The 26,525-nt window shown below is 53.1% G+C and overlaps 6 protein-coding genes across 6 annotated transcripts; 4 read left to right on the top strand and 2 right to left on the bottom strand.

The window, feature by feature from the left end:
* Positions 1 to 1,723: 1,723 nt before the first annotated feature.
* On the top strand, positions 1,724 to 5,320 carry J4E93_000888 (uncharacterized protein; the record flags this gene model as incomplete). Its single annotated transcript, XM_049338844.1, has 10 exons — positions 1,724 to 1,813; positions 1,870 to 1,948; positions 2,004 to 2,464; positions 2,514 to 2,698; positions 2,751 to 3,940; positions 3,992 to 4,123; positions 4,174 to 4,719; positions 4,771 to 4,934; positions 4,983 to 5,100; positions 5,151 to 5,320. The coding sequence occupies 10 exons, from the start codon at positions 1,724 to 1,726 to the stop codon at positions 5,318 to 5,320; spliced, it is 3,135 nt and encodes a 1,044-aa protein (XP_049204729.1).
* Positions 5,321 to 6,827: 1,507 nt separating this feature from the next.
* On the top strand, positions 6,828 to 8,860 carry J4E93_000887 (uncharacterized protein; the record flags this gene model as incomplete). The annotated part of the gene is made up of 4 exons (XM_049338843.1): positions 6,828 to 6,921; positions 6,971 to 6,981; positions 7,043 to 8,050; positions 8,099 to 8,860. 4 exons carry the CDS (start codon positions 6,828 to 6,830, stop codon positions 8,858 to 8,860), a joined length of 1,875 nt encoding a protein of 624 aa, XP_049204728.1.
* A 564-nt stretch (positions 8,861 to 9,424) lies between these two features.
* On the top strand, positions 9,425 to 16,843 carry J4E93_000886 (uncharacterized protein; the record flags this gene model as incomplete). The annotated part of the gene is made up of 4 exons (XM_049338842.1): positions 9,425 to 9,486; positions 9,536 to 9,600; positions 9,656 to 16,386; positions 16,454 to 16,843. 4 exons carry the CDS (start codon positions 9,425 to 9,427, stop codon positions 16,841 to 16,843), a joined length of 7,248 nt encoding a protein of 2,415 aa, XP_049204727.1.
* Positions 16,844 to 18,866: 2,023 nt separating this feature from the next.
* Positions 18,867 to 20,716, top strand: J4E93_000885 (uncharacterized protein; the record flags this gene model as incomplete). Its single annotated transcript, XM_049338841.1, has 2 exons — positions 18,867 to 19,735; positions 19,786 to 20,716. 2 exons carry the CDS (start codon positions 18,867 to 18,869, stop codon positions 20,714 to 20,716), a joined length of 1,800 nt encoding a protein of 599 aa, XP_049204726.1.
* Positions 20,717 to 22,748: 2,032 nt separating this feature from the next.
* Positions 22,749 to 24,139, bottom strand: J4E93_000884 (uncharacterized protein; the record flags this gene model as incomplete). The annotated part of the gene is made up of 7 exons (XM_049338840.1): positions 22,749 to 23,057; positions 23,114 to 23,261; positions 23,311 to 23,379; positions 23,428 to 23,555; positions 23,606 to 23,702; positions 23,753 to 23,832; positions 23,885 to 24,139. 7 exons carry the CDS (start codon positions 24,137 to 24,139, stop codon positions 22,749 to 22,751), a joined length of 1,086 nt encoding a protein of 361 aa, XP_049204725.1.
* Positions 24,140 to 24,686: 547 nt separating this feature from the next.
* Positions 24,687 to 25,512, bottom strand: J4E93_000883 (uncharacterized protein; the record flags this gene model as incomplete). Its single annotated transcript, XM_049338839.1, has 3 exons — positions 24,687 to 24,771; positions 24,823 to 25,420; positions 25,473 to 25,512. The coding sequence occupies 3 exons, from the start codon at positions 25,510 to 25,512 to the stop codon at positions 24,687 to 24,689; spliced, it is 723 nt and encodes a 240-aa protein (XP_049204724.1).
* Between the last annotated feature and the right edge of the window lie 1,013 nt (positions 25,513 to 26,525).

Here is a 26,525-nt window from a genome sequence, read left to right as displayed (position 1 = left end):
AAGGAGAATCAGGGCCGATGGCTGCGTCTGTCGCCTTCCTCCGAAATCCAGTATAAAGATCAACGATGACGCTGTCTTCCAACTTCTCTTAACAAAAGATTGAGAGAATATCGCTTTGCGCGAGTCGATCGGCAGCCCATAAATGCAGCTGGCCACTCGATGGAACCGTACGCATGCATGAAGCAGGCCATGTTGAGTGCTACTGTCAAGAGGGACAAGTATAAAAAAGTCTGCTTCTCCGTTGTAATTCTTTCTGCATCACCTACAATCCAATGTGTTCCAAATCGAAAGAGCAAGCTCGCGATGGAGAAGGATCCTTTGTTCGACCTGAAATGACAACGCGTTCTCGATCATGTGGTTGGCTGTTTCGTCGGGTATTCGAGTTGCCAATTCTAAGTACGGGCAACAGAAGATCATGCAGCTGTTCGGTAATGTTGCTCATAGCCATGCTATTCCGGATCTTCGAATCGAATATATCAAAAAGCCCTGACTTCCGTTTCATTACATGTTCTTGGTTCGCCTCTTGGTGTATAAATACTTCCATTGTCGGATTTGTGCAGACCTCGCTCACCTATCTTCTATATTCTTCATCTAACAAAAATGTTGCCGAACCTCAGGATGGAGGTTCGGAGTGTTCTCATCAAAAGGTCAGGGTCAAGGTCGTGATGGTGTCTGCCTCTCCAGCAATCTCGCAGACAGTCGAGGATGAGATCGTGCCGCTGGTCGCAATTTTTGTGAAAGCTCCATGAATTTGATGCTAAAATTCTTTTCGAATTTTCAAATGCGAGGAGCTGGCAGTCATGGTTTCGCCGACTGCGCATTCGTTTCGGAGCTCCAGGAAAGCAAATGTATTGTGCTGACATGTCGCTGGTACCTTAGCTGTGGCGCTGCGCACCCAGCGAGTATGCTTGCTGCATGTGCGAGCGCAGGTCTCGGGTGAGTGTGGCAAAGATATAAGGGTGTGGTAGGCCTGTGGTGTGGTGCGGATGCAAGTGGTCCGGGAGTGACCGTATTTGCCGATAGGTTCTAGGCGCAGGCGTGAAGGTCTAGATCCTGTGCGAGGACGAACACGACGAATGGGTAGGAGCCTGTTGTGAGATACTTACTGCTTTGTGTGTTGCTTCAGGGTCCTCTCGATGTTAATGGCGCCTGCAGTGTACGCTACTTCGATGATGCAGGGTACTCTAGATCGAATGGTAAGTATGAGGCTGCAGGTACGGCTTTGTCTGCGAGCTAAGGCGTCGTTATTCGTTAGTACAAGGTGTACGCGATATAACAACTTGACGCCTGCATAGCCGCTGTGATATCTCACGATGCAAGTTGGTCGCTGGAAGGAACGGCCTCGGTCGCGTGTGGTGATGAGTAAAAGCATGCATCGTGGTGGTGTTAGACAGGGAGAGTGCATTGACCGCCACGTGCGCTAACGATGCTAGGAGGGAAAGCCGCGATTCTGATCCACACAAAATTAACTACTGCCCCTCCATCATCACGTCCCGCACAAGCTGCACAAGCCCGACGAGGCGCAAAATCGAGGGAAAAAGCACGCGTGCCTTTATCCTGACACAGTCCCTCCCGCCAATTCTTACCCCAACGCGCTGCTTGCGGGTGCAAAGACAGCAGGAACCTCGCCCGAACCCCCACTGCCCTTTCTCACCGCACCCACCCGCCGTCTTGCTTAGGCCATCTCCCAGCCCTCCGCAGACGCTGCCGCACATTCGCAACCATGGACGTTGCCGGCCTGCGGGACCGGATCCAGGCGACGCTTGACGCCAACGCCGCCATCAGACAGCAAGCCGAGCTCGATCTCAAGCATGTGCGTGTTGAAAGCCGGAATGTTGCCTGCCAGACGGAAAACTGATAGACATATAGGCCGAAGAAAAGCCAGGCTTTGTCGATGGCCTGCTGAACGTCCTCGAGCAGGAACAGAACAACGCCGTGCGCCTGTCGAGTAAGGATGCGCCTGATGTTGCCCGATAGGCCCTGGTTACTAACATCTACCCCAGCCGTCGTCTACCTCAAGAACCGCGTCTCCAAGGGCTGGTCGCCTGCCGAAGAGTACAGCCAGGCTATCCCCATACCAGAGGAGGAGAAGGCCGCCTTCCGCAGTCGCCTCGTCCCGGTCCTCGTCGCCTCCCCGCCACAAGTGCGCATACAGCTCATTCCTACCCTCCAAAAGATACTCGCATACGATTTCCCCGCCAAATGGCCCGACTTCCTCGACATCACAGTACAACTGCTGAACGCGGGAAACATCGAATCAGTCTTCGCCGGTGTCCAGTGCCTGCTGGCGATATGCAAGATCTACAGATTCAAGTCAGGCGAGAACCGGGCGGACTTCGACAAGATTGTCGCCATGACATTCCCCCAGCTGCTCAACATCGGTAACTCGCTAGCTGGCGAGACGAGTCTAGAGGCTGGAGAGATATTACGGACGGTGCTCAAGGTGTACAAGCATGCCATCTACGTACGATCCCACAAACACAACATGCGGTCGGCAGCTAACAAGATCGCAGTTCGACCTCCCCGCATCCCTCCGCGAGCAGCAAGTCATGGTTGGCTGGTGTACACTCTTCTTGACCGTCGTCGGCAAGGAACCCCCGGAGACGTCTCTCCCCGAAGATCTCGACGATCGGGAAGTAAACCACTGGTGGAAGGCGAAGAAGTGGTCGTACGCGAACTTGAACAGACTGTTCGTCAGGTACACGATACGACACTGCACGCATCGCGCGGGCTCGGCTAACAGGGAACAGGTACGGCAACCCGTCCGCGCTGGGCAAGAACAACGAGATCGACTACACTGAGGTCGCCAAGACCTTCATCACGAACTTCGCTCCCGAGATCCTCAAGGTCTACCTCCAGCAGGTCGAGAAGTGGGTCGGAAAGCAAGTCTGGCTGTCAAAGGCCAGCTTGTACTACACGCTCAACTTCCTCGACGAGTGCGTCAAGCCTAAGTCCATGTGGACTCTCCTCAAGCCACACACCGACAACCTCATCGCGCATCTTATCTTCCCAGTATTGTGTCAGTCGGATGAAGACATTGAGCTTTTCGAGGAAGAGCCACAAGAATACCTGCACCGCAAGCTGAACTTCTACGAGGACGTGACCGCACCCGATGTCGCTGCGACAAACTTCCTAGTTACCCTCACGAAGAGCCGTCGTAAGCAGACGTTTACCGTGTTGAACTTTGTCAACGAGGTGGTCAACAAGTACGAGGCCGCCCCCGACAACGAGAAGAACCCGCGAGAGAAGGAGGGTGCTCTGCGCATGATTGGTACACTGTCTGGCGTCATACTGGGAAAGAAGAGTCCGATCGCAGACCAGGTCGAATACTTCTTCGTCCGCCATGTCTTCCCCGAATTCCGCAGCCCCCACGGTTTCCTCCGCGCACGCGCATGCGACACACTCGAGAAGTTCGAACAGCTCGATTTCAAGGACCCGAACAACCTCATCATCATCTACCGCAACATTCTCGAATCCATGGCCGACCCGACGCTCCCAGTCCGTGTCGCCGCTGCTCTGTCACTGCAGCCTCTCATCCGCCACGACGTCATTCGCACCAACATGAAGCAAAACATTCCTCAGGTCATGCAGCAACTCCTGAAGCTTGCCAACGAAGTCGATGTCGATGCGCTCGCAAACGTTATGGAGGATTTCGTCGAGGTCTTCGCCCCGGAACTCACACCCTTCGCTGTAGCGCTCAGCGAACAGTTGCGCGACACCTACCTGCGTATTGTGCGGGAGTTGGTATCAAGAAACCAAGAGAAGGGCGAAGACAGCGAGTACGGCGACTTCCTTGACGAGAAGAGCATCACCGCGCTTGGTGTACTGCAGACGATTGGCACCCTTATCCTTACGCTCGAGAGCACTCCCGACGTTCTCCTACATCTGGAGACCATTCTTATGCCTGTCATTACCATCACGCTCGAGAACAAACTTTACGGTACTTGACCCGAAAACTCAACCCTTCATCTCCGTACTAATCCAATGACAGATCTATACAACGAGGTCTTCGAGATCATTGACAGCTGTACCTTCGCCGCCAAGAGCATCTCTGGCACCATGTGGCAAGCGTTTGAGCTGATCCACAGGACATTCAAGGCTGGTGCCGAGCTATATCTCGAAGGTATGCGCGTTCTTCTTTGCTAACCGCGGTAATTTGCTGACCATGCATAGACATGCTTCCCGCGCTCGAGAACTTCGTCAACTACGGTACCCCGACTTTGATCCAAAACCGGCAATACCTCGATGCCATCGTCGACATGGTCAGAACGATCTTCAATGACGACAAGGTTGGCGGCGTTGATCGCATCTGTGGCTGCAAGCTGGCTGAGATCATCATGCTCAACATGCGTGGCCACGTTGATGACTACGTCCCAGAGTTCATTGGACTCACCATGCACGTCCTGATGAATGATGAACCTAAAGTTAAGTCCTTGAGGATACATCTCATGGAAGTGGTCATCAACTCTATCTACTACAACCCCGCCCTGGCATTGCACGTACTGGAGACAAACGGTTGGACGAACAAGTTCTTCAGTCTCTGGTTCTCGAGCATCGATAACTTCACCCGAGTTCACGACAAGAAGCTGTGCATCTCCGCAATCTGCTCCCTCCTCACCCTGTCAGCTCAGAACGTCCCTGTCAGCGTACAGCAAGGCTGGCCACGTCTGTTGCAGGGCGTTACCCGGTTGTTCCAAACCCTCCCCGCAGCCTTGAAAAGTGAGTTTGCATTCTGATTCATCCCACCCGCAATGACTAACAAGTGTACAGACCGTGAGGAAGCCAAGAAGGAAGACACCTTTGACTACTCCGCCGAATTCGAAGAAGAGGAAGACGAGGAGTGGGAACAAGAAGCCGACTGGAACAACGAGGCGGACGAGACTGAGGATGTCAAGGATGAGAGTGCCGCTTACCTCGACTTCCTTAACGAGGAGGTAAGAACACCATTTCTGATATTCAAGTCGCAGGCTGACCAAAACCAGGCGCAAAAGTTCAGTTCGCTCGACGATGACGACGACGACGAGCTTGAAGAGGAAAGTCTCCTCGAGACACCGCTTGACAAAGTGGAGCCATACGGCATGTTCAAGCACGCATTGCTCCGTAAGTTCTGTTCATCAAATTACGCAAGAGCCCATACTGATTGTACTCAGGTCTTCAACAGGAGCAGCCCGCGCTTTACGAGAACCTTACCAAGAACCTCAGCCCAGAGGAGCAACAAGTGGTTCAGGGTGCTGTTCACCAGGCCGATATTATCGCCCAAGTCCACGCCGAGGCTCAAGCAGCTGCCGCCAACGGCCAGCCAGGCTTACCGCAGCAGTAGAGTTGCTCCATCGATAGCATGGCCTTCATCCTCCAGGAAATGGAAGATCGAGCATACGTCGCTCGAAACGCCATCGGACAAATCGCCCCAGATAATGCTGGAGCAGCATGGCTCATGGAAGTTCGCACAAGGCTGTCTCATCCATGTTGGAATGACGTACAAAAATACGGCAAACACTTACTTGGAGTTCCGGCAAACACCATTCGGCGCACATACAAGATCGAAAGGAGGAGGCACCACAAGCTATCTGTTGAAGGAGCTGTGAGGCAGTTCAAAGAAGGGGCAAACTAAACACCGTGGAGCCTACATTGAGGCCAGATCTTTCAATTTGCATGTTTTATCCCCAGTGTAGTCTGCAAACCTGTTCAGTTTCTTCTCCGGTCAGGTGGGCCTACGTAGCAGCTGGACCCCCTCTTTTAGCGAGCATTTTGGCGTTTTGATTCTTTTTCCGGGCAAAGAAGTTTTGAATCCGGAGGTTTGTTCCGGTGGTTAGCTGGCTGATAGTCGAGGTGGTGCGGTGTGGGTGTAGTTATGGCGTTGGGTTTGGTTGGTACGAATGTTATGAAAAGAGGAGGACGATATCCACGAGAGGCACCATTGCTTTGGAATGATAATCATGTATGCGTGATGAAGGTTGTTGCAAAGGCCTAAAGGCCGCAGTAGATAGTTGTTTCCTCTTATAGGAGCAGATTATGCAGAGCTGTTAGCTTGATCTGAGACTACTTCCCCGTATGAGGCAGAGACTGAACAGGTGTCCTGTATCCAATTTTCCAATGGTCCGATCATACATGTTTTGATACGGGTTCCACGGTACCAACTCCATCGTGAGTTAGTGATCATGCGCTCGACGGTATCTTGGATGTGTCTTCGCGAACTATGGTGCCTCTCTGGCCACTTCGCAGTTGCACAGGCAGCAGCGAGCACAAAAGCAAAACCAAGTGTCCTGAAGACACTGGATGACACGAATCCTCTAGGCAGTGCTGTATATGTTCTCACATAGCTCTTACTTGCTCTTTAATCCATCATCATCGTCTTCCTCATCTCAAGCTCCTCCATCATCGCGTTAACGACAACCCAAGGTACTGCTCAAACTTTTAAAAAAAACGATTAGCAATCGCATGTGATTCATATGACGAACGCGCAGAATGATGAGTGCTCAAAGTCATTGCAATCGGATCATCACGAGACGATCTGTACGTCAGATTGGCGAGTTGCTGTCGCCCTGTCGATCGCGAGGGAGAGTCGCGGCGCGCGCGCTATCGATAAGCCACGGACTACGCCTATGACGCTTGTTTGATTATCGCAACCCGAAACGTGGTAACAAGCATCGCGCCGGCAGCCTCACTCGCACAACACCTATTGCTGCCTCGAAACGATTCCTCATTCCTACGCGACTTGCAAATCTCGCGACCATCTCTCCGGTTAACCTTCTCCCTTTCCCGCGACTACGCCTGGTTGGGAAGCGCGATCTAGTGCGGCACACGATTGCGCGCGCAAGAAACTAGACATGTCGCGTCCGACAGTCAGCAAGGCGAGGACGGGGTATCCGATATTCGCTGCGACGTTCGCGAATAATAGGCCTGGGGTCCTCGTTGTAGGAGGTAAGTTACCCTCATGCCGACATCGTCAACTAGACTGACTCGGATACAGGTGGTGGGGGTGTGAGTACTGACCCTGTATCAAAACGCGATTGACACGCCTACTGACCACTTCTCATATCAGGCTGGACGATCCGGTGTCAAAAACCAAATCACAGCATTCGACTTCACCTCACGAGCGCCGACCGTACAACCATTCGCGGAAATCGAAGCGAGCAAGGACGACTCGATAACGTGTTTGGACAACCTGTCTACGAAAGATGGTCTTGTTTTGTTCGCTGGAAACAACAGCAGTGAGGATGACCGGCTACAGGGCAACAATGAACATCTGAGGGCATTCGAGCTAAAGTATCCGAATGGTTCTGAGAAAGTAGATGGAAACTTTGAGTACCTCAGCAAGACGACGCTCTTCACCGCACCGCAATCGAGTTCCGCGAGAAAGGAAGCCTACCAACGTATCGTGAAACTCTCGAAACCACAACGATCGATCTCGAATACACCCAGCAGACGGATCGGAGCGATCGCATCAAGTCTTGGAGACGATAACGAGGTCGTCATCTTTGCCGCTACATCTACGAGACCTACGGATCAGGACGTCATCGGGCGAATCAGTTTACACAATGGCCAGGAAGCTAACGACATGGACTTTTGGACCCAAGAAGAGGGGAAATATCAGCTAGCTTACGTCACCGATTCGGAAGTCTTCGTGCAGACCGTCAACTGGGATTTTGATTCGAAGAAGACCAAGGGAAAGAACGAGCACAGGAAACTCTACACCATTCCACACGTTGAGAAGGGCGCGAGGAGTAAGCTGCGATGTGTAAGGTGGCTTTCGCCAAAACATCTGCTGCTGTTAAAGAACAAGCCTAGCAGAAGCGGCGTGGAGTTGCTCCTGGTTCATCTCTACGAAGAGGGTCCGGCGAGCGTCGTCCTGCGGAAAGCAATGCCCAAGCATGTCAAGGCGGCTACAGATATGGACGTCAGCTTGCTCGATGCAGACAAGGATGGCGCTTATCAGATTGCGATTGCGATCGCAGCTATTGACATATCCTTGACGGTGTATACGATGGACTACCATGGACCTGCCCGAGATTCCTTGAGCTCATTTCACGCATTCAATAACTATGATAACGTAAGCGTAAGAACACCACAAGAGCCTAACACGTGCTAACAAAAGCAGGTTCACGAAGTGCAAATGACAAAGGCTGTCTTCTCGCCATTCTACAAGCCAGAAGTGCCAGCTGGTCGCCAAGCGCCACCCCAGTATCTGCGTCTGGCGAGTACGTCTTTGGGAAACACGATCAGCGTCGAAACATTCCAATTACAAGACATCGGGTCACGCTATGTTCTCCAGACGGCACGCTCGAGAAACATGTTCACAGCAGCAACCTATCTCGTCATCGCCATGGTCGTCGCAGTGGCCGCTCTCCTGATCCAGTCACTCATAGATCCAGAGGGCAACCTCACTAAAGGCATACTTCCCGCCGGTTTGCAGAACGCAGCAAGCCAGCACAAGACGTTTGGCGAAACACTACGCGAGAAACGCCACAACGCCATCCTCAACAATGCTGACTCACCGGTGGTCAAGACATCACATCGGATCGCTGATCTACTACATCTCCACCTCCCTCACGTTCTCTCCGATACCAAGCCATCCGAACCATCCGGTCAACAAAAGGCGCTGGTCATACATCATGACCCTGAATCCGACGGCACACTCAGTACAGAGGTTCACGCTGGAGATGAGGATGTCTTGAAGAAGCACGCCTCTGCGAGAAAATGGGAAGAGCTCAGCCACGAAGAGAAGAGCCAATGGAAGGAGAAGCTGAGTGATGCGGGTATGTGGGCCGTGGGTGAGGGTGAGACCATCTTGAAGTCCATATTCTTCGGACAGATCGGTGGAGTCATTGGCCATGTTGCAGAGGGTGTATTGGCTGGCTAAGACAAGTCGCTGTGGGGGGATGACGGCACAAGGCTCATGGATGGCAGCCTGTGTGTGGACTTCGTAGTGTGTGATACCTGATTTCTACTACCTGATGTTATGGAACTCTTTCAATGTGATGTTGCGCGGTGAGTGGATGTGTATCATGTTGAGCGGGAAGTGTCTCTAATCCTGGGTTGTCATTGGACAATGCTGTGCACAACACTGACACCGGCACTTTGCCCTTACGAAGATAAGTGGATTAGTTAGCATGTGGGATGATTGATCTAGTCTTTTACCTTTGCTCGTGCGGTAGGCCTGGCCACACTCACCCGTTATCCTCACCGCGTTGCTAATCACGGGCTGGTGTTGCGGATCCCCGGTGTGCGCTTTGGGTTAGCTCCCGAGGCTCGCGTGAGGTCAATGCGCTAGTCCGCGTTCGTGACATACGGCTGCAGCGTCCAGTAACTTTGGCAACACCAATTCTCCCCACGCGCCCCTCTACAACACTCTTTTCGCTCCTTTTCATGGATGGAGTGAGACCGCAAACTCTTGCTGCGAAGGGCTTCCGTTGAAGCAGTCAAGATGTCGCAGCAGGGTCCCCTTTCGGCCAATCTGGACCGCATAGTCCACGACCTACGGTCAAAGTGAGCTCCATACAGTACAACCATTGCGACAGGCGGCTGACAAACCAAGAAATGACGAGACGCGACAGCGAGCAGCAACTGCGCTGCGACAGCAGGTCGAATCGGCGCATCGAGGTGAGAGACAACGCGAAGAACCCCGCCCAAGCTATGGGAAACTGATGTTGTGCAGAACTCGCGCCCAACGTCTTCACCACATTCAACAATGAAGTCTACACCAAGATCTCGGGCCTCATCGTCACCGGCACCGACTCGAACGAACGCATCGGCGGCATCCACGCGCTCAACGCCCTGATCGACTTCCGCGGCGACGATGCGGGCCAGAAGACGACGCGGTTCGCCTCATACCTTCGGGCGGTAATGCGGGGTCAGGACATCACAGCCATGGTGGTAGCGGCCAAGGCCCTCGGACGACTCGCGAAGCCCGGCGGTACACTCACGGCTGAGCTGGTGGAAGCAGAGGTGAAGGGCGCATTGGAGTGGCTGCAGCTGGAGCGCCTGGAGAATAGACGCTTCGCCGCTGTCCTCATCCTGCGCGAACTGGCGAAGAACTCACCTACGCTCATGTACCAATGGATTGCGCAAATCTTCGAGGTCATCTGGGTCGCTCTACGAGATCCAAAGGTCCTCATTCGGGAGTCCGCCGCCGAAGCCATCAGCGCCTGCTTCGAGATTATATCCCCCCGCGACTCGCAGATGCGCCAGCTCTGGTTCGGAAAGGTCTACGACGAGATCCTACGCGGCTTCACCATCAACACGAACGAAGCGATCCACGGTTCCCTCCTCACCATGAAGGAGCTCCTCGACAAGAGCGCCATGTTCATGAACGACCAGAAGTACAAGGAGACGGTTGAGCATGTACTGAAGTACCGGGAACATCGCGACGCCCTGGTACGCAGGGAGGTGGTGCTCATCATACCCATCCTCGCTGGTTATTCGCCAACCGAGTTTGCCACCAAGTACCTACACCAATGCATGCTGCATCTCCAGGGTCTCATTAGGAAGGACCGCGATAGGGACAAGGCATTCGTCGCTATTGGACAGATCGCAAACGCGGTCGGAGTAGCCATCTCACCATACCTGGAGGGCATCCTAGGCTTCATACAGGAGGGTCTGATCGCGAAGGCTCGTAACAAGGCCGCTATCAACGAAGCGCCCATCTTCCAATGTCTCAGCATGGTTGCGGCAGCGGTCGGTCAGGCACTAACCAAGTCTGTTGAGCGGTTACTGGATCCCATCTTCTCCTGCGGCTTGAGCGACGCACTCTTCCAAGCTCTTGTAGACATGGCGCATTACGTACCACCATCACGCCCTATGATCCAAGAGAAGCTCTTAGACCTTCTCAGCCAAATCCTTGCTGGACGACACTTCCTGCCTCTCGGCAGTCCCTTCCAGATCTCACAACCTCCACAAATATGGACACGCGACCACAAGGACCCTTCGATCATCCCACAGCGAGAAGCAGAGATCGCGCTGGCGCTACACACACTCGGTAGTTTCGACTTCACAGGCCACGTGCTGAACGAGTTCGTCCGCGATGTTGCCATTCGATACGTTGAAGCCGACAACGCTGAGATCCGGAAGCGCGCCGCTCTGACTTGCTGTCAACTCTTCGTCAAGGATCCTATTGTCCACCAGACTAGTACTCATGCGACAAAGGTGGTGGGCGACATCATCGAGAAGCTCTTGACTGTCGGTGTAGGCGATGTTGAACCCGACATTCGGTGGGATGTCCTCATGGCACTGGATGCACGTTTCGACCGTCATCTCGGAAAGGCAGACAATGTCCGCACCCTCTTCCTCGCTCTCAATGACGAGGTCTTCGCTATCCGAGAGGCTGCCATGTCCATCATCGGTCGCCTGACAGCCGTCAATCCCGCCTACGTCTTCCCTTCCTTGCGCAAAGTCCTACTTCAGCTGCTGACTGAAGTCAACTACGCCAACAGCCCTCGTAGCAAGGAAGAGAGCGCCAAGTTGATTAGTAGTCTAGTCGGCGCCGCGGACAGCCTTATCAAACCGCTGATAGATCCCATTGTTGAGGTCCTGCTGCCCAAGTGCAAAGACTCAAACCCCGAGGTTGCTTCAACAACGCTCAAGGCTATTGGCGACCTTGCTACAGTCGGTGGCGAAGGTATGGTCAAGTACATCAAAGATCTCATGCCCGTCATCCTAGACTTTATGCAAGATCAGACGTCGGATGCTAAGCGATTTTCGGCTCTGAAGGCTCTTGGACAGTTGGCGACAAATGCCGGCTATGTCATTGAACCGTACCGGGAATATCCAGAGCTGATGAACATTCTGATGAGCATCGTCAAGACGGAACCAGAAGGTGAACTCAGGAGGGAGACTGTTAGGCTCATGGGTACCCTTGGAGCCCTGGATCCGGACGAGTACCAGAAGATCATGGAACAGTCGCCAGACAAGCACCTCATCTTGGAAGCGCAGGCTATTACCGATGTCTCGCTTATTATGCAAGGCACAACCCCATCAAACGAGGAGTACTACCCGACGATTGTCATCAGCACGCTCATGGGACTACTTAAGGATCCGTCTCTTGTGCAGTACCACACTGCCATAGTCGAAGCTGTCATGAACATCTACGCGACCATGGGACTGAAGTGTGTTCCTTTCCTCAGCCAAGTTGTACCTGGCTTCCTTCACGTCATCCGATCAACGCCGGCTGGACGCTCCGAAGGTTACTTCAACCAGCTTAGCCAGCTTGTTCGCATCGTTCGCCAACACATCCGACCCTACCTGCCCAGCATCCTTGCGACGATCAAGGAGTACTGGAGCAGCAGTGCGCAGCTACAGGCTACCATCCTTTCATTGATTGAGGCTATCGCCCGCTCGCTGGAGGGCGAATTCAAGGTCTACTTGGCTGATGTTCTACCTCTCATGCTGAGTGTTCTTGATTCCGACCAGACTGGCAAGCGGTTGCCATCAGAGCGTGTGCTACATGCCTTCCTTATTTTCGGCTCCAGTGCGGAAGAGTACATGCATCTCATCATTCCGGTCATGGTAACTATGTTCGACAAGCCAGGCCAACCCATCCAGATCCGGAGACATGCCATCGAAACACTAGGACGGTTATCGAAACAAGTCAACGTCTCTGAGTTCGCTGCGCGTATCGTGCATCCCCTCTGCCGAGTGCTTTCCGGTAACGAGCCAACCCTCAAGCAGACTGCGCTCGAGACGCTCTGTGCACTCATCTTCCAACTTGGTCCGGACTACATTCACTTTGTACCGACCGTCAACAAGATCCTCATCGCGCACAAGGTACCCCATGAGAACTACGGACGTATCGTATCAAAGCTGCAGAAAGGCGAGCCACTACCTCAAGATCTCAGCCCAGATGAGCGATACGGCGAAGACGATGAGGACTTGAACCCTGCGGAGATCCTCACTAAGAAGTTGGCGGTCAACCAGCAGCATCTCAAGCAGGCCTGGGAGGCTTCTAACAAGACCACCAAGGAAGACTGGATCGAATGGATGCGAAGGTTCAGTGTTGAGCTGCTTCGGGAGTCGCCACAGCAGGCACTACGCGCCTGCACACCGCTCGGTAGCGTGTACAATCCGATCGCACGTACTCTGTTTAACTCGGCGTTCGTCTCATGCTGGACTGAGCTCTACGATCAGTATCAAGAAGAGCTTGTTCGATCTATCGAGACCGCACTCACGTCGCCGAATATTCCACCTGAGATTCTCCAAGTACTACTCAATTTGGCAGAGTTCATGGAGCACGACGACAAAGCATTACCGATTGACGTGCGGATACTGGGTATGTATGCTGGAAAGTGTCACGCTTTCGCCAAGGCACTGCATTACAAGGAGCTCGAGTTCAACGCGGAACAGAATTCTAGCGCTGTGGAAGCCCTTATCAGTATCAACAACCAGCTACAGCAGACCGATGCCGCATTCGGTATCTTGCGCAAGGCGCAGAATTACGCCGACGTTGAGTTGAAAGAGACTTGGTTCGAGAAGTTGCAGAAATGGGACGAAGCGCTTGCTGCGTACCAGAGGCGCGAGCTCGAAGAACCCGACTCTTTCGATGTCACTATGGGTAAGATGCGTTGCTTGCACGCTCTAGGCGAGTGGGACCTGCTTTCCAGCTTGTCGAAGGAGAAGTGGGCCAACGCGACGCAGGAGTATCGTAAGGCGATAGCACCGCTCGCTGCGACGGCCGCCTGGGGTCTGGGCAAGTTTGCGGATATGGACAACTACCTCGGTGTGATGAAGGAACAGTCGCCCGACCGCGCTTTCTTCGCCTCCATTCTCAACATCCACAACAACCGCTTCGAGATTGCTGTTGACGAAATCGCCAAGGCTAGAAAGGGTCTTGACACCGAGTTGAGCTCGCTCCTTGGCGAGTCATACCAGCGCGCCTATTTGCCGATGATTCGTGTTCAAATGCTGGCAGAGCTCGAGGAGATCATGCAGTACAAGCAGAACGAGGGCAATCTTGAGAAGCAGCGAAGCATGCGCAAGACCTGGATGAAGCGGCTTAGAGGACTGCAACCGAACCCAGAAGTCTGGCAGCGGATGATCAAGGTCCGACAGCTCGTCATTTCACCAAAGGAGGGTACGGACATGTGGATCAAGTACACCAACTTGTGCCGCAAGAGCAACAGGATGAACCTCGCGAACAAGGCGCTCCAGAAGTTGCTCGACATTGAGAGTACCGGCGACAGCACTGTGGTTGAGTTCGTCCGTAACAACGCGCACGAGATCTCGCACCCAGTCGCATACACAACCTACAAGTACATGTGGGCCGATCAGAACTTCAAGCAGGAGGCTCTTGATAGTATGAAAGACTTCACCGGGCGACTGTCTGAGGATCTCGCGATGCGGACTCGGGCTGCGGCCAACCCGATGATGGGGCAGAACGGCATGAACGGTATGTCCAATGGTCAGCACATGTTCACGAACATAAATCCCTTTGCTGCCACCAACGGACACAGTGGAGTCAATGGTATGAATGGCTCAAGCATGCTAAACGGATCATCCATAGGTGCCTCACCTACTGAACTGGCCGAGAGCCATCGCCTACTCGCCAAATGCTACCTCAAGCAAGGTGATTGGCAGCAAGAACTCCAAGACGGCGAGTGGGAGCACGAGTTCGTTCACGAGATCCTAGCCGCTTATGCGGCTGCCACACGCTACAACAAGGACTGGTACAAGGCCTGGCACGCTTGGGCTCTTGCCAACTTCGAGGTCATCAACTCCATCACATCCAAGTCTGACCGGGAGGCCACTGAAGTGCCTAATAACATCATCCACGATCACGTCATCCCGGCTATCCAGGGCTTCTTCAAGTCAATCGCACTGTCTTCAACTAGTTCGTTGCAAGATACACTCAGGTTACTTACTCTGTGGTTCAGCTATGGTGGCCGAGAAGGCGTCAATCGCACCATCACTGAGGGCACAAAGTCTGTGCCAATCGACACATGGCTCGAGGTCATTCCCCAACTGCTTGCTAGGGTCAACCAACCCAACGCCGTAGTTCGGCAATCGATTCATCAGCTGCTTATCGAAGTCGGCAAGGCACATCCTCAGGCTTTAGTCTTCCCATTGACTGTCTCGATGAAGTCAGACGTGTCTCGACGTCAGCGATCCGCTAAGGAACTCATGGAGGCCATGCGCGAGCACTCGCCGAAGTTGGTCGAACAAGCAGATCTTGTGAGTCACGAACTCATTCGTATTGCTGTGCTCTGGCATGAGCAGTGGCATGAGGGTCTTGAGGAAGCCAGTAGGCTCTACTTTGGCGATCACAACATCGACGGCATGTTTGCTACTCTTGCCCCACTCCATGCGATGCTTGACAAAGGACCTGAGACTCTACGTGAAATCTCGTTTATCCAATCATTCGGTCGCGAACTCCAAGAAGCCCGGGACTGGTGTAATACATTCAGGACATCCGGTGAAATAGGCGACCTCAACCAGGCATGGGATCTCTACTACCAGGTGTTCCGCAAGATCGCTCGTCAATTGCCGTCCTTGATGACGCTTGAGTTGCAGTATGTCTCACCAAAACTCAAGGACGCGCATGACCTTGAACTTGCTGTTCCTGGAACGTACCAGGTTGGCAAGCCGGTTATCCGCATCATCTCTTTCGATCCTGTTGCATCCGTCATCCAGTCCAAGCAGCGACCCAGGAAGCTGGAAATGCGCGGAAGCGACGGGAAAGCACACACCCATGTTCTCAAGGGCCATGAAGACATTCGTCAAGACGAGCGTGTCATGCAACTCTTCGGTCTCTGCAACACCCTACTCTCCAACGATGTAGAGTCTCGTAAGCGACACCTTAATATCCAACGCTACGCCGCGGTCCCGCTTAGTACGCAATCCGGTCTGCTTGGTTGGGTCCCTAACAGCGACACTCTACACGTACTCATCCGCGAGTATCGCGATAGCAGAAAGATTCTCCTCAACATCGAGCACCGCATCATGCTACAAATGGCTCCTGATTACGACTGCCTCACGCTCATGCAAAAGGTCGAAGTCTTTGGCTACGCGCTCGACAACACAACAGGCCAGGATCTCTACCGCGTCTTGTGGCTCAAGTCCAAATCCTCAGAAGCCTGGCTTGATCGCCGCACAAACTACACGCGTTCTCTCGCCGTCATGTCCATGGTCGGTTACATCCTGGGTCTCGGCGATCGCCACCCTAGTAACTTGATGCTGGACCGCGTCACCGGCAACATTATTCACATTGATTTCGGCGACTGTTTCGAAGTAGCCATGCACCGGGAGAAGTACCCGGAACGCGTTCCGTTCCGTCTCACGCGCATGTTGACGTATGCCATGGAAGTTAGTAATATCGAGGGTAGCTACCGGACGACTTGCGAGCACGTCATGCGCGTGTTGAGGAGCAACAAGGAGAGTGTCATGGCTGTGCTTGAAGCTGTAAGTTTCCTTCCTACCCCATCCACTCCTATCCCACAAAAGTCCATTGTACTAACGACCCAAACAGTTCATCCACGATCCCCTCCTAACCTGGCGCCTCAACCACCGCGACACCTCCCCGGAGCCAAACTACCCCTCCGAACGCCGCCAATCCATCATGGTCGCCGACCCCGCAAACCCCAACCCCAACGACCCCCACCAAATGCCCAGCATCGTCGGTCGCCCCCGCCACCGCTCTTCCATTGCTCCTCCCCAGAACAACGACGTCGACGCCAAGGAAGTGCAGAATGCACGCGCCTTGCAGGTTCTCAGCCGTGTTAAGGAGAAGTTGACGGGTAAGGATTTTGGTAAAGGAGAGGAGTTGAGGACCGAGATGCAGGTTGATCGGTTGATTAAGGAGGCGACGAATTTGGAGAATCTTTGTCAGCATTATATTGGGTGGTGTAGTTTTTGGTAGGTGGGCGATTCGCTGTCGTTTGCTGTTTGTCAGTAGCGAGAGGCAAGGCACGGTGTGGGTATGAGCGAACGAAGTGTTTCATGGTTGGGTGTTTATTGGTAGCATTAGCGTTGGCATGGCATGGTTTTGGGCGTGGAGTTACGGGCTTTCATGGGCGATGTTTCGTGTACTATTACGAGAACCTTCTCTTCCCTTTGACTCCAGCGGCATTGCAGTGGTGCTTTCGGTGTTGACGGATATGGAATGTGTGGGGTTAATGATCAATTGCTGCTTTTTCACGATGGGTCTTGATCTCAACTTGTTACATGTGCCACGTCGTTGAGATGTCGAAAAAGGGTAGGCGAAAAGAATGCTACCTTTGGTATCTTGCCCTGCCGTGCTTACCGTTCAAGATGCAGTACACGCCACAGGGTCTGACTAGTTAGCAGGTCAGTAACGCTGATGTCTGCATGAACTGCTGGCAATGCATGAAGGGTCTTCCATGACGTTCTGATGCGTGGGGACACGCATGGAAAGAAAATGTCTGGATCACTGGATCCAGTGCTGTCAACAGCTATGCCCGGGAATGAAGAGCTCATGGCATCTAGATCTTAATCATTTCCTTACTTCCGTGCCGTGCTTGCCATACCCAGGCGGAATAACGGCAGGTGGTGGAATGTGTTACCAGCTGTACGGGTTCAGTTGTTCTAGACGAAGGACTGATCCAGAACTTGTGTATGCCGATTGTTGGCCGCGGTGGTTATACTCAACGCAGATTTCTCGGCATTTTACAGTCGTACCCTCTTTAGCGGGTAAAAGTGGAGTGGTTTACCGTTCTTAGCTTCATGTTGTGTCACCACATTCAATGTCAGCAATGTGTACGACCGGTCTAGACATCAGGTCAGAGGTCCAGGAACTGTAGAGAGTTGACATGGTAATCCCACTATGAGCCATCGACAGAAGTATAACCATGTAAGGTTGAGTACTCGGATCGAAGTTGCGGTCTGCGTACATTCGGATACATGTCTCCGTACGTCACTATTCCGGACTACAGACATGTAGCTAACGGTCTCCGCAGTGTAGTCGCAATCGAAGATGCCGTTCTTGCCAGCCCCATCGCACGTGACAGAATAGAGATATCGTGATGGGATCTTCAGCCGTCGTAACCGTGGGATCTACATCATACTAGGCAGTGTAGGAAGGAAACACTGTTTCAAAAGCAACGGGCGAGCTTGGGATTCCAAGGTCCAGCGGGCTGTGTTTCTGGGGAAGTTTGCTAGTGAGCCTTGTCGTCATGTCCCAACATGATATTCGGCACGATTAGAGCATCAATGACTCTTATACAAAGCATGAACGAGCTGAAACCGTAGAAGTGCTTATGTTGGGCCACTTGATGGTTTGAAATTTGGTGTTGGGCAGTAGTTCTCGGCCGGGTCGGCCCCTGGCCAGCCGAAACGTGAGAACGTCCGAGAACCCACTGGCACATCGGATCCTTATCATGGAGACAAACTATTCCCGCCAGTGACGCGGAAGGAACGGGTGTAGAACACAGCCACACAAATGATGGTGACGGCAACCTGCAGATGGACAGTTCTGAAACGCTTGGGTTTGCTCTTGGGTTATGTTCCGCATTGCCGCTAACAACGCGTCTTCCAAGGGCACCGGCTAGATAGCCGAGATGGTGTGGCCGCTATGGCCATGTCGACGCAACTTTGCTGGCTTCTGGTTTGTCGCGACTGGAAGTGCGGCAGATCGACGGGGTGGGGGGCTGGTCAAAAACTGTTGTAGCGGTGCTCTTATGGGAGGCGCGTGCAGGTACATAGGGTTTCTTATCGCCGGACTTTTTTGTTTCAGAATCCAGAAGTTCGTCTTGAGGGTTTTTGTGCAGTCTTTTTCTTGTGTTTGGCGTCGAGTCGAAGATTTCGACACGTGCAACTGCGAAAAAGGGGTGTGACATCATTCGGTCATTGCTGAACCACAATTTCCGACTCCAGCTGCCAATTCGCTCGCCCCGCATGTACCGCTGCGGCTCGACCTTGGCATCATGAACCGCAACACGCAGAACCTCGCGATAGGCCGCTTGCCGACTAACGACAGCTTTCCGCCTTTTTCCAGCGTCGTCCACAGACCGGCGTCCAGTTCGTCCACCGCCTCGGTGTCGAGTGCAGAGGAGAGACTGCAATGGCGCTCGCACCCGAATGTCGCAACGCCGCATCCGGATCCGACGAACCAGAATCCCTTCGATGATCCCAGCCTCACATTGGCAACGCCCCTGAGTCGCGATGAGCCCGAAGGCCTTGCCAACGACGTGCAGAAGCAGATTCAGCGCGAAGAGGAAGAGATAGAGTACCATGGCGACGAGAACGAGAGGGTTGACACCAACTCTACGGAGAAGACTGACGATTCCATACGCGAGAACCCGACGGCATTGGCTGCTGTTACAAGTAGAAGCACAAAGCGCAGCGTTCCAAATGGAGATGTGCCGGAGAAGAGGACGAAGTTGAGCTTCAAGGAGCGGATACGGCATTTCACCTGGACTTGGTTCTGTCTCACCATGGCTACCGGAGGTATCGCAAACGTCTTGTACACTGTCCCGTTCCGCTTCCACGGCATCTACGCGCTTGGGTGTATCTTCTTCATCCTCAACATCGTTCTGTTCTTGTTCAACGTCGCTATGATTTCTTGCCGGTTCTACTTCTACCCGCGAACGTTCAAGGCTTCCTTCCTACATCCTACCGAATCACTGTTCATTCCCGCCGCCATCGTCAGCTTTGGCATCATCCTGATCAACATCAGTCAGTTCGGAGTTGACATGGCTGGCGTGGGAGAGTGGCTGGAGCAATGCATGATTGTGTTGTTTTGGATGGACTGTGGTCTTGCTGTTTGCTTCTCCATTGGCATCTACCTGCTTATGTTCGTTCCTCTCTCATATCGTATGCTGATAAGTATGCTAACAATCACAGGTGGTCTACCACGACTTTTACAATTTCCCAGATGACGCCCATTTGGATCTTCCCAGCATACCCTCTGCTCATCATCGGGCCTCATGCTGGTAACCTCGCGCCCAAGGTTGAGGATCCTACCATCTCACTCACCATCATCTTAACCGGCTACGTCATCCAAGGTATAGGCTTCTTGGTGTCGCTCATGATCTACGCTGCCTTCATCTACCGTCTCATGACACAGAAGCTTCCCAAGGAATCTCTCCGCCCGGGTATGTTCATCTCCGTCGGTCCCTCTGGCTTCACCATTGCCGGAGTCATCATGATGGGCCAAGAGCTCCCAAAGACTGTACCCAGCGATTTCATGGGCGAAGGCAACGGCGAGCTCGCAGGCAAGGTCGGCATGATCTGCGCAAACTACATGGGACTATGGCTCTGGGGTCTCGCACTATGGTTCTTCTTCGTCAGCGTCGGTGCGCATTGGTCATGTGCAAGGAGAGGAAAGATGGATTTCGCAATGACATGGTACTCCTTCATCTTCCCCAACACGGCCCTCACGACATCGACCTTCGCCATTGCCCGTGCCCTGAACGACAACAGAGCCATCGCCCTCATCGGCTGCGCAATGACCATCGCCCTCGTCATGATGTGGTTCTTCGTTATCTTCATGAACGTGCGCGCTGTTGTCATTCACCAGATCTTGTGGCCGGAAAAGCAAGAGGATAGGACTGAAGGTGGATGGAAACAGCAAAGCGCAGAAGAGCAACAGAGAAGACAACGAGAACGGGAATTGGCTGATGGCGGTGAGAGTATGAGGGGCAGGGCGTGGAGTCGTGCCAGGACGCTGACGAGACCTCGTGAGAGTGATCCTACGACTACGGCTATGCCGACGCTGGAGAGGTCGCAGACTGATATTGGGGCGAGGAAGAGGGGGTGGAGCTTTAGAAGGTAGAAGAAATGGAGTGGTGGCAGGTGTGGAGAGTGTGAAAAGTACGAGGAGTCTGTTATTTGCATAGAATTTGTCGTCGATACCCCTTAGAGCGATGTTTTGGTCGAGCGTTAGTATCAGTTTTCGGTAGACATGTATGTTAATTAGATGTTCTCTCTTTGGAAACCCACATTACATTGGTCCTGGGGGTACTACTTCCTGGTGAGTGGTCCACTCGCGAGGCTTCAACAGACGTTTCAGGAATGGAACATAATGCTACCAGCATGTAGCAAGTTCGGAAGCCCTCTGTCGTAGTGTTCCAGCACTTGGGAGCTGCAGCTGAGGCGTGTTCAGTCTAGAATGAATCAGGCTAGAGCCTTGGCATTTCAGAACACAGGCCCGCGAATCCGTCGCGTCCTCACGTCGCACCCAGCAACTTTGACACGCGCTTTTTGCTCGCCTCCATTTTCAAAAACATGACACTCATCCTTCATCAATTCAATTGGTGGAATGCTACTTTTCAACGTGTTGTACAGCATGGTCCGTACTCACCTCGAGGCGCGTCAGGCTGCAGGGGCGAAGCAGCCTGCCCAGGTGGTCCTCCATGCGTCGACCAATCACTCGTGCATGGTGGCACTGTTAAAATGACCTGGCGCGGGGATGAGACTCAGCCTTCTTCCAGGGGTATTTTTCGCTACACAGCCCTTCTTCGCACACTTCCTCTGGCTGCCCGTGGTTCCTAGGACGGTTACACCTACGTCCGTTACACTCAGAGATGGCTACCGATAGCCGCAGTCGAGCTCAACCTCTGGATATGAATGACGACTTTCGCCAAGAAGTCAATGAAGACGGGAACAGAGCCATACAACAAGCGCACAACGCTGCCGAAGGTGTGTCGACTTCTGCGCAGGTCTCACCCGCCGACACTACGTCACAGCAGCATGAAGACGACGACGATGACGACCATCTATTGCTATATAAACACGTACGAATGCTCGGCCACGGTGGCAGCGCAAGTGTGGAGATGGTCCGCCATAGTAAGACAGGCTCGATTTTCGCACGAAAGATTATCAGGAACGTCTATTCTCGCAACCTTGAAGATGCCAAGCGAAAGCTTCTCAATGAAGTCCAGATTATGCAACGTTTATCTTCCAATCGTCACATCGCCAAGGTGCACGCCACTTACATCAAAGGGAGGGAACTTGCTATCATTCTCGAGCCAGTTGCGGACGGCGGAGATCTGGCGAACTTTCTGCAAAATTACCGGGATCAAAAAGAGTCGAAATCTGGAATGTTATCCAACAAAGAGCGCAAACGTCAGAATCATATTTTGTTGGCGGCTTTCGGCTGCCTGGCGTCTGCCTTAGCTTTCATCCACAAACAGACTATCCGACACAAAGACATCAAGCCGCAGAATATACTGATTCATCAAAAGACAGTCATGTATACCGACTTCGGTCTGTCGCACGATTATGCGGATATCGGTCGAAGTACGACTAGTGGAAATCCACATGGCTTTACCAGGAGGTATTGTGCCCCCGAAGTGGCGAATGGAGAAAGCAGAAATTCCAAATCAGACGTATTTTCTCTCGGATGTGTTTTCATCGAGATCTGTCTAGCGCTGGCGAACGATGCCTCATATGACCAGATTTATTATCGGCCGTTTCACGAGCTTGTGCAATCTCATTCGCATGGCTTGTCGCTACCACTGGGCGTGTTTGACCCCAGCAATGGTCACATGCTAGGTGATATCATCGGGAAGATGTTATCAATCGATTCTGCATCAAGGCCTTCAGCTTCTACGACTGCCTACATCATTATAGAGGGTACTACACCTTCATGGTCTTGTTCAGATTGTAGGGAGGAGTTCCAGTTCACGTAAATAGAAAGCAGTTGCCGTCAAAGAGCCGGTCTTTGCCGAACGGCTTGCTGCTCACTTCCGCTCAGCTTTTTCGAAGCATTGACAGCACCGGACTAGCCGTCGTTGAATTTGTATCGCGTCCATCTTGGGATGCAAGACTTCGATTGCTTGAGGTCGACTATAGCGCAAGCTTGACTACAACATTGGCATACCCTCCATACCCGGCAGCGCCGTCAACCAGCCATCGCGCTCTTCCTTTACACGGTTGGGTACAAGACACTTGTTTCCATCAGCAGGCTGCTGCGTCTTCAAGCTACCGCAATTGGCACCCATGCAGCCCTTGGCATCATCCATAGCTTTCTGGAGCGAGTCGTCCTTCCAGCCGAAGACGTAGTCTCCATGCTGTCCATACCCAGTGTTGTCACCGGTAGAGAGGACGAAAGGTTGCGAGCCATCCGCAGGCCACTCGGCTTTATTGTTGAACTTGCTGGTATCCCAGACGATCTATAATTGTGTTAGCCTGGCCGTGAGGACTGGACTGGGGATGTATTGGGACTTACCTCGAGCATGACCTGTGGGATCTTCACGGGATGAGTGGACGGGCAATTGCCACCAGTGCCAGTACCTGAGAACAGAGCCGGGCCATTGGTGGGGTACGCGACGTGCGATTTGTGGTCGGGCGAGTCTAGGTTCTTTCCGTCCCAGCATCTGTCAACGGGTCAGTGGTGCACGAGGTTGTTCGTGATGGGCCACTCACGTTGGGTAGAGAACGTTGCTACGGATACCACCCGGGCAGGGTGTCGTAGGAAAGCCTTCGGTATCGAGTCTTGGAGCGTCAGCATAGTCATGAGTTCAATGAGACGTGCATGCTCACTTGGCATCCTGGCAGGGCGCGGCATTGTCGCCACCGAAGTTGGGGGCGTTGTAGCATCGGAAGCAAGTTTGAGTCTTCATACCCTTTGAGACGCGGTTGGTGGCGTCACCGGTGAGCATGCGGAAACCCTGTATGCTGTGTCAGGGCATGAAGTTGCATGGGGAGGTACAGGGCTTACGGGCTTGAAGGCGGTGACTTGGCCCTTGCCTCCAGAGACATAGTAGACGACAAAGCCTCCGGTGGTCTTTCCAGTGTACTTGTCGTTGAAGAGATCCCTACTTCAAGTCAGTACGAAGAACTTCGAACTTCTGGTAGGAAGAAGTACCTGTTAGGGATCTGAGGTACGCGCTTGTATGTTCCATTGCGAGCCTTGAAGTAGACATTCGCGGTCCAGTAGTTGGAAAGCTGTCACCCAAATCGTTAGCTTGGTCGTTTTGTGTTCAATACCTGGACTTACATCCTCCGAGTAGCCGCAAGTGGTGCATGTCGCAAGCTTGGCGATATCCGTCGACTGCATCGTGACGTTGAACGCATTGCCACCAACTACCTGGTGCATGTGCGGTGAGGGCGCTTGGCCTGGGTTGACAAGAGGATCGATGCGGTCGATAACATTCTGAGCGCACCCAAAACGCAACATCGTGAAGCCCTGAGAGCCACCGAACTGAGGCGCAGCCTGCGCGACGGCGGCGAGGAGGAGAGTAGGGAACAGCATGACGATTCGCAATGTCTCTTCACAGAAGGATGTGTAGATGATGAAGAAGTACAGAACGATGCAGAGAAGACGCCCTGGAAGATAAAGTACTCCAGGAGAACGTTCTACGAAGCTCTCACACCTACCCCATGCGACCCACACGCAGAGGCTTTGCCCATCCGTCTCGACTTCCGCATTCGACATACAACTGCCGACCCCATCCGTACCAGAAAACTCATATTAATGTCACCACAACTTCACCTAAAGCGTAAGACCCCGTGGCATCGAGGCAATGTCGGCAGTTGCGGAACTAATATGCTGATCCCGCATTCGGCTAAAGGCTTGAGATTACTTCACCAACCTGACCACTTTCTTTGGACGACGTATGGTACCGGGGCATGGGGATCGACATCTCCTCGTGGGGATGTAGTCAAGAACATGGGGATGGAAGTGGCGTTATCGGAAAGATCGGAGTCATGGCATTAGAGTTGAATTGATTCTCGTGTCTTATTCTACCACACTACTATGTGTTGACACCTCAGCCCCGCAAGTCCAGAGTTGGGAACGACTAAGCAGGCGCAGGGATAGAACCGGCAACAGCCTTGATGCCCGCGTTCCAGATGTCACCCATGCGCGCGTATCCAGCGACATTCCTATAAGATCAGTCAGCTGAGCGGTCTCCAGACGAACGGGTCAATACTTACGGGTGCAGGTTATCGCTCAACTCGCTGCTCGTGCTGAGGACGTTCATATCGACAATAGAAACCTTCGATCCCTTGCTGACCCTGGAGGCGACGATAGCAGGCAACGCGTTGTTAAAAGTCTTGATGTTGGCGTTAAGACCCGATTGCTTTGATGGGATGATCTTGGCCACAATGACGACTGCGTTGGGGACGGCCTTCAGAACGTCATCGAGCAAGAGTCCCAGTCGTCTCGGCGCATCAGCATCTGGCTCTGACGAAGGGTTTCCTCTGTTCAAGTCGTTGGTACCGGCATGGAGCAGAACGACGTTGGGCTTCAACGCAAGACCGCCGGCGGCAACGCCGCGGATCTGGGAGATGGTGTAGCCGGGGAAACCTTGGTTGTCCTTATCCGCCATGGTTCCGGACTGTTGCGTGCCGACGAAGTCAACGGTGTAGCCACCAGACTTGAGGTCGGCCAGCAGCCGCTCACGGTAGCCATTTGAACCGCCGCCGTTGATGTAACCCCAGGTAATGGAGTCGCCTAGCGGCAGGATGCGGAGGTTCTTCGACTGGCGTGCGATGAGCGCATCGGTGGGAAGACCATTGACGAAGGATAGAACTGCATCTCGTTAGTCACGTGTGCATGTGTCCGATGCATGTAAGAGCCCTACAGAGTGAGAGGATCGCCAACGGCAGAGCCAATCGCGTCATCGTGTTTGATAGCATCGTGATCAGATATCGAGCTCTTGTCAATAACGCACAAGCGACAAGTCCAGAGGCGAGACGCCCTTTTGATGTAGAACGCCCAGCTTCATCGTACCCCAGATCCAGTCCATGCGTGCTTGTGCACCCTCAAACTGGCACACATGGCGTCAGTTTCTCCGTCGATTTGATGAAGCCGAGAGGTTAGCGCGTGCCGATTCTGATTAACCTGCGACAGAGCTCGTGGACGCGAATTCTCCGTAGGCAGAACTACGGCTAAGATGGCGGCGGAGTGGAGGTACCTGAGGAGGTTTGTGCACCATGTCGTCATGAAACGACGCGACTTTCGACGCGCGCGAAAGGATCACGTCTGCGATCAGAGTTCATATTGCGACGCGCTATTGAGAGCTTCGCGATAGGTATGATGCCACCACAACATCGCCGTTGACGCGCTCGGTATTCTGGAACTGCTTTTAGCCTCGGCCCCTTACCTTGGTGTTTCAATGTTTCAATGTGGAGAGCAATTTGGCCTTGACAGCTGTCCCTAAATCTCCCCGCATCCTAGCTCCATTGGGTATAGCTCAGACGATAATAACATGTCTACAACACCAAGAGCCCCTCAGAGCCTCAGGCTCATCATCTTTCGCATGTAGTGTGCGCTGCACGAAGAACACTTTGAACGGGTATGCGGATGATTACGATGAACTGCTTTGGTAGCACAGCTGAGTGAAACAACTGCCAGGCTCTCTAGTCGTGCACTCAATGCAAGCTTACCGGCCGGTATGTCCAAACTTCGGCGGACTACACAGAACATGTCCTGCACGCGACTCTATGGTCGGGTTTCTATTATGTAGCGAGGTGATCACGCTAAACCGGTGCACACCGGCGGTCGTTCCTGTTTTCCCTTGGAATGCGCCATCGACAGACCCTTCTTAGACTACCTAGGTACGAATGGTTTGTCAGTTCGAGAGATGAGACCATCAGAAATTCGGAATACAAGGCCGATATGATGCTCACGGGTG

Source organism: Alternaria ventricosa (assembly GCF_023758065.1).
Source record: "Alternaria ventricosa strain BMP 2768 chromosome Unknown scaffold_1, whole genome shotgun sequence".
In the NCBI taxonomy this organism is placed as follows: domain Eukaryota; kingdom Fungi; phylum Ascomycota; class Dothideomycetes; order Pleosporales; family Pleosporaceae; genus Alternaria; species Alternaria ventricosa.
The sequence above is the reverse complement of the archived record's forward strand: the minus strand, read 5'-3'. Positions and strand labels throughout refer to the sequence as shown.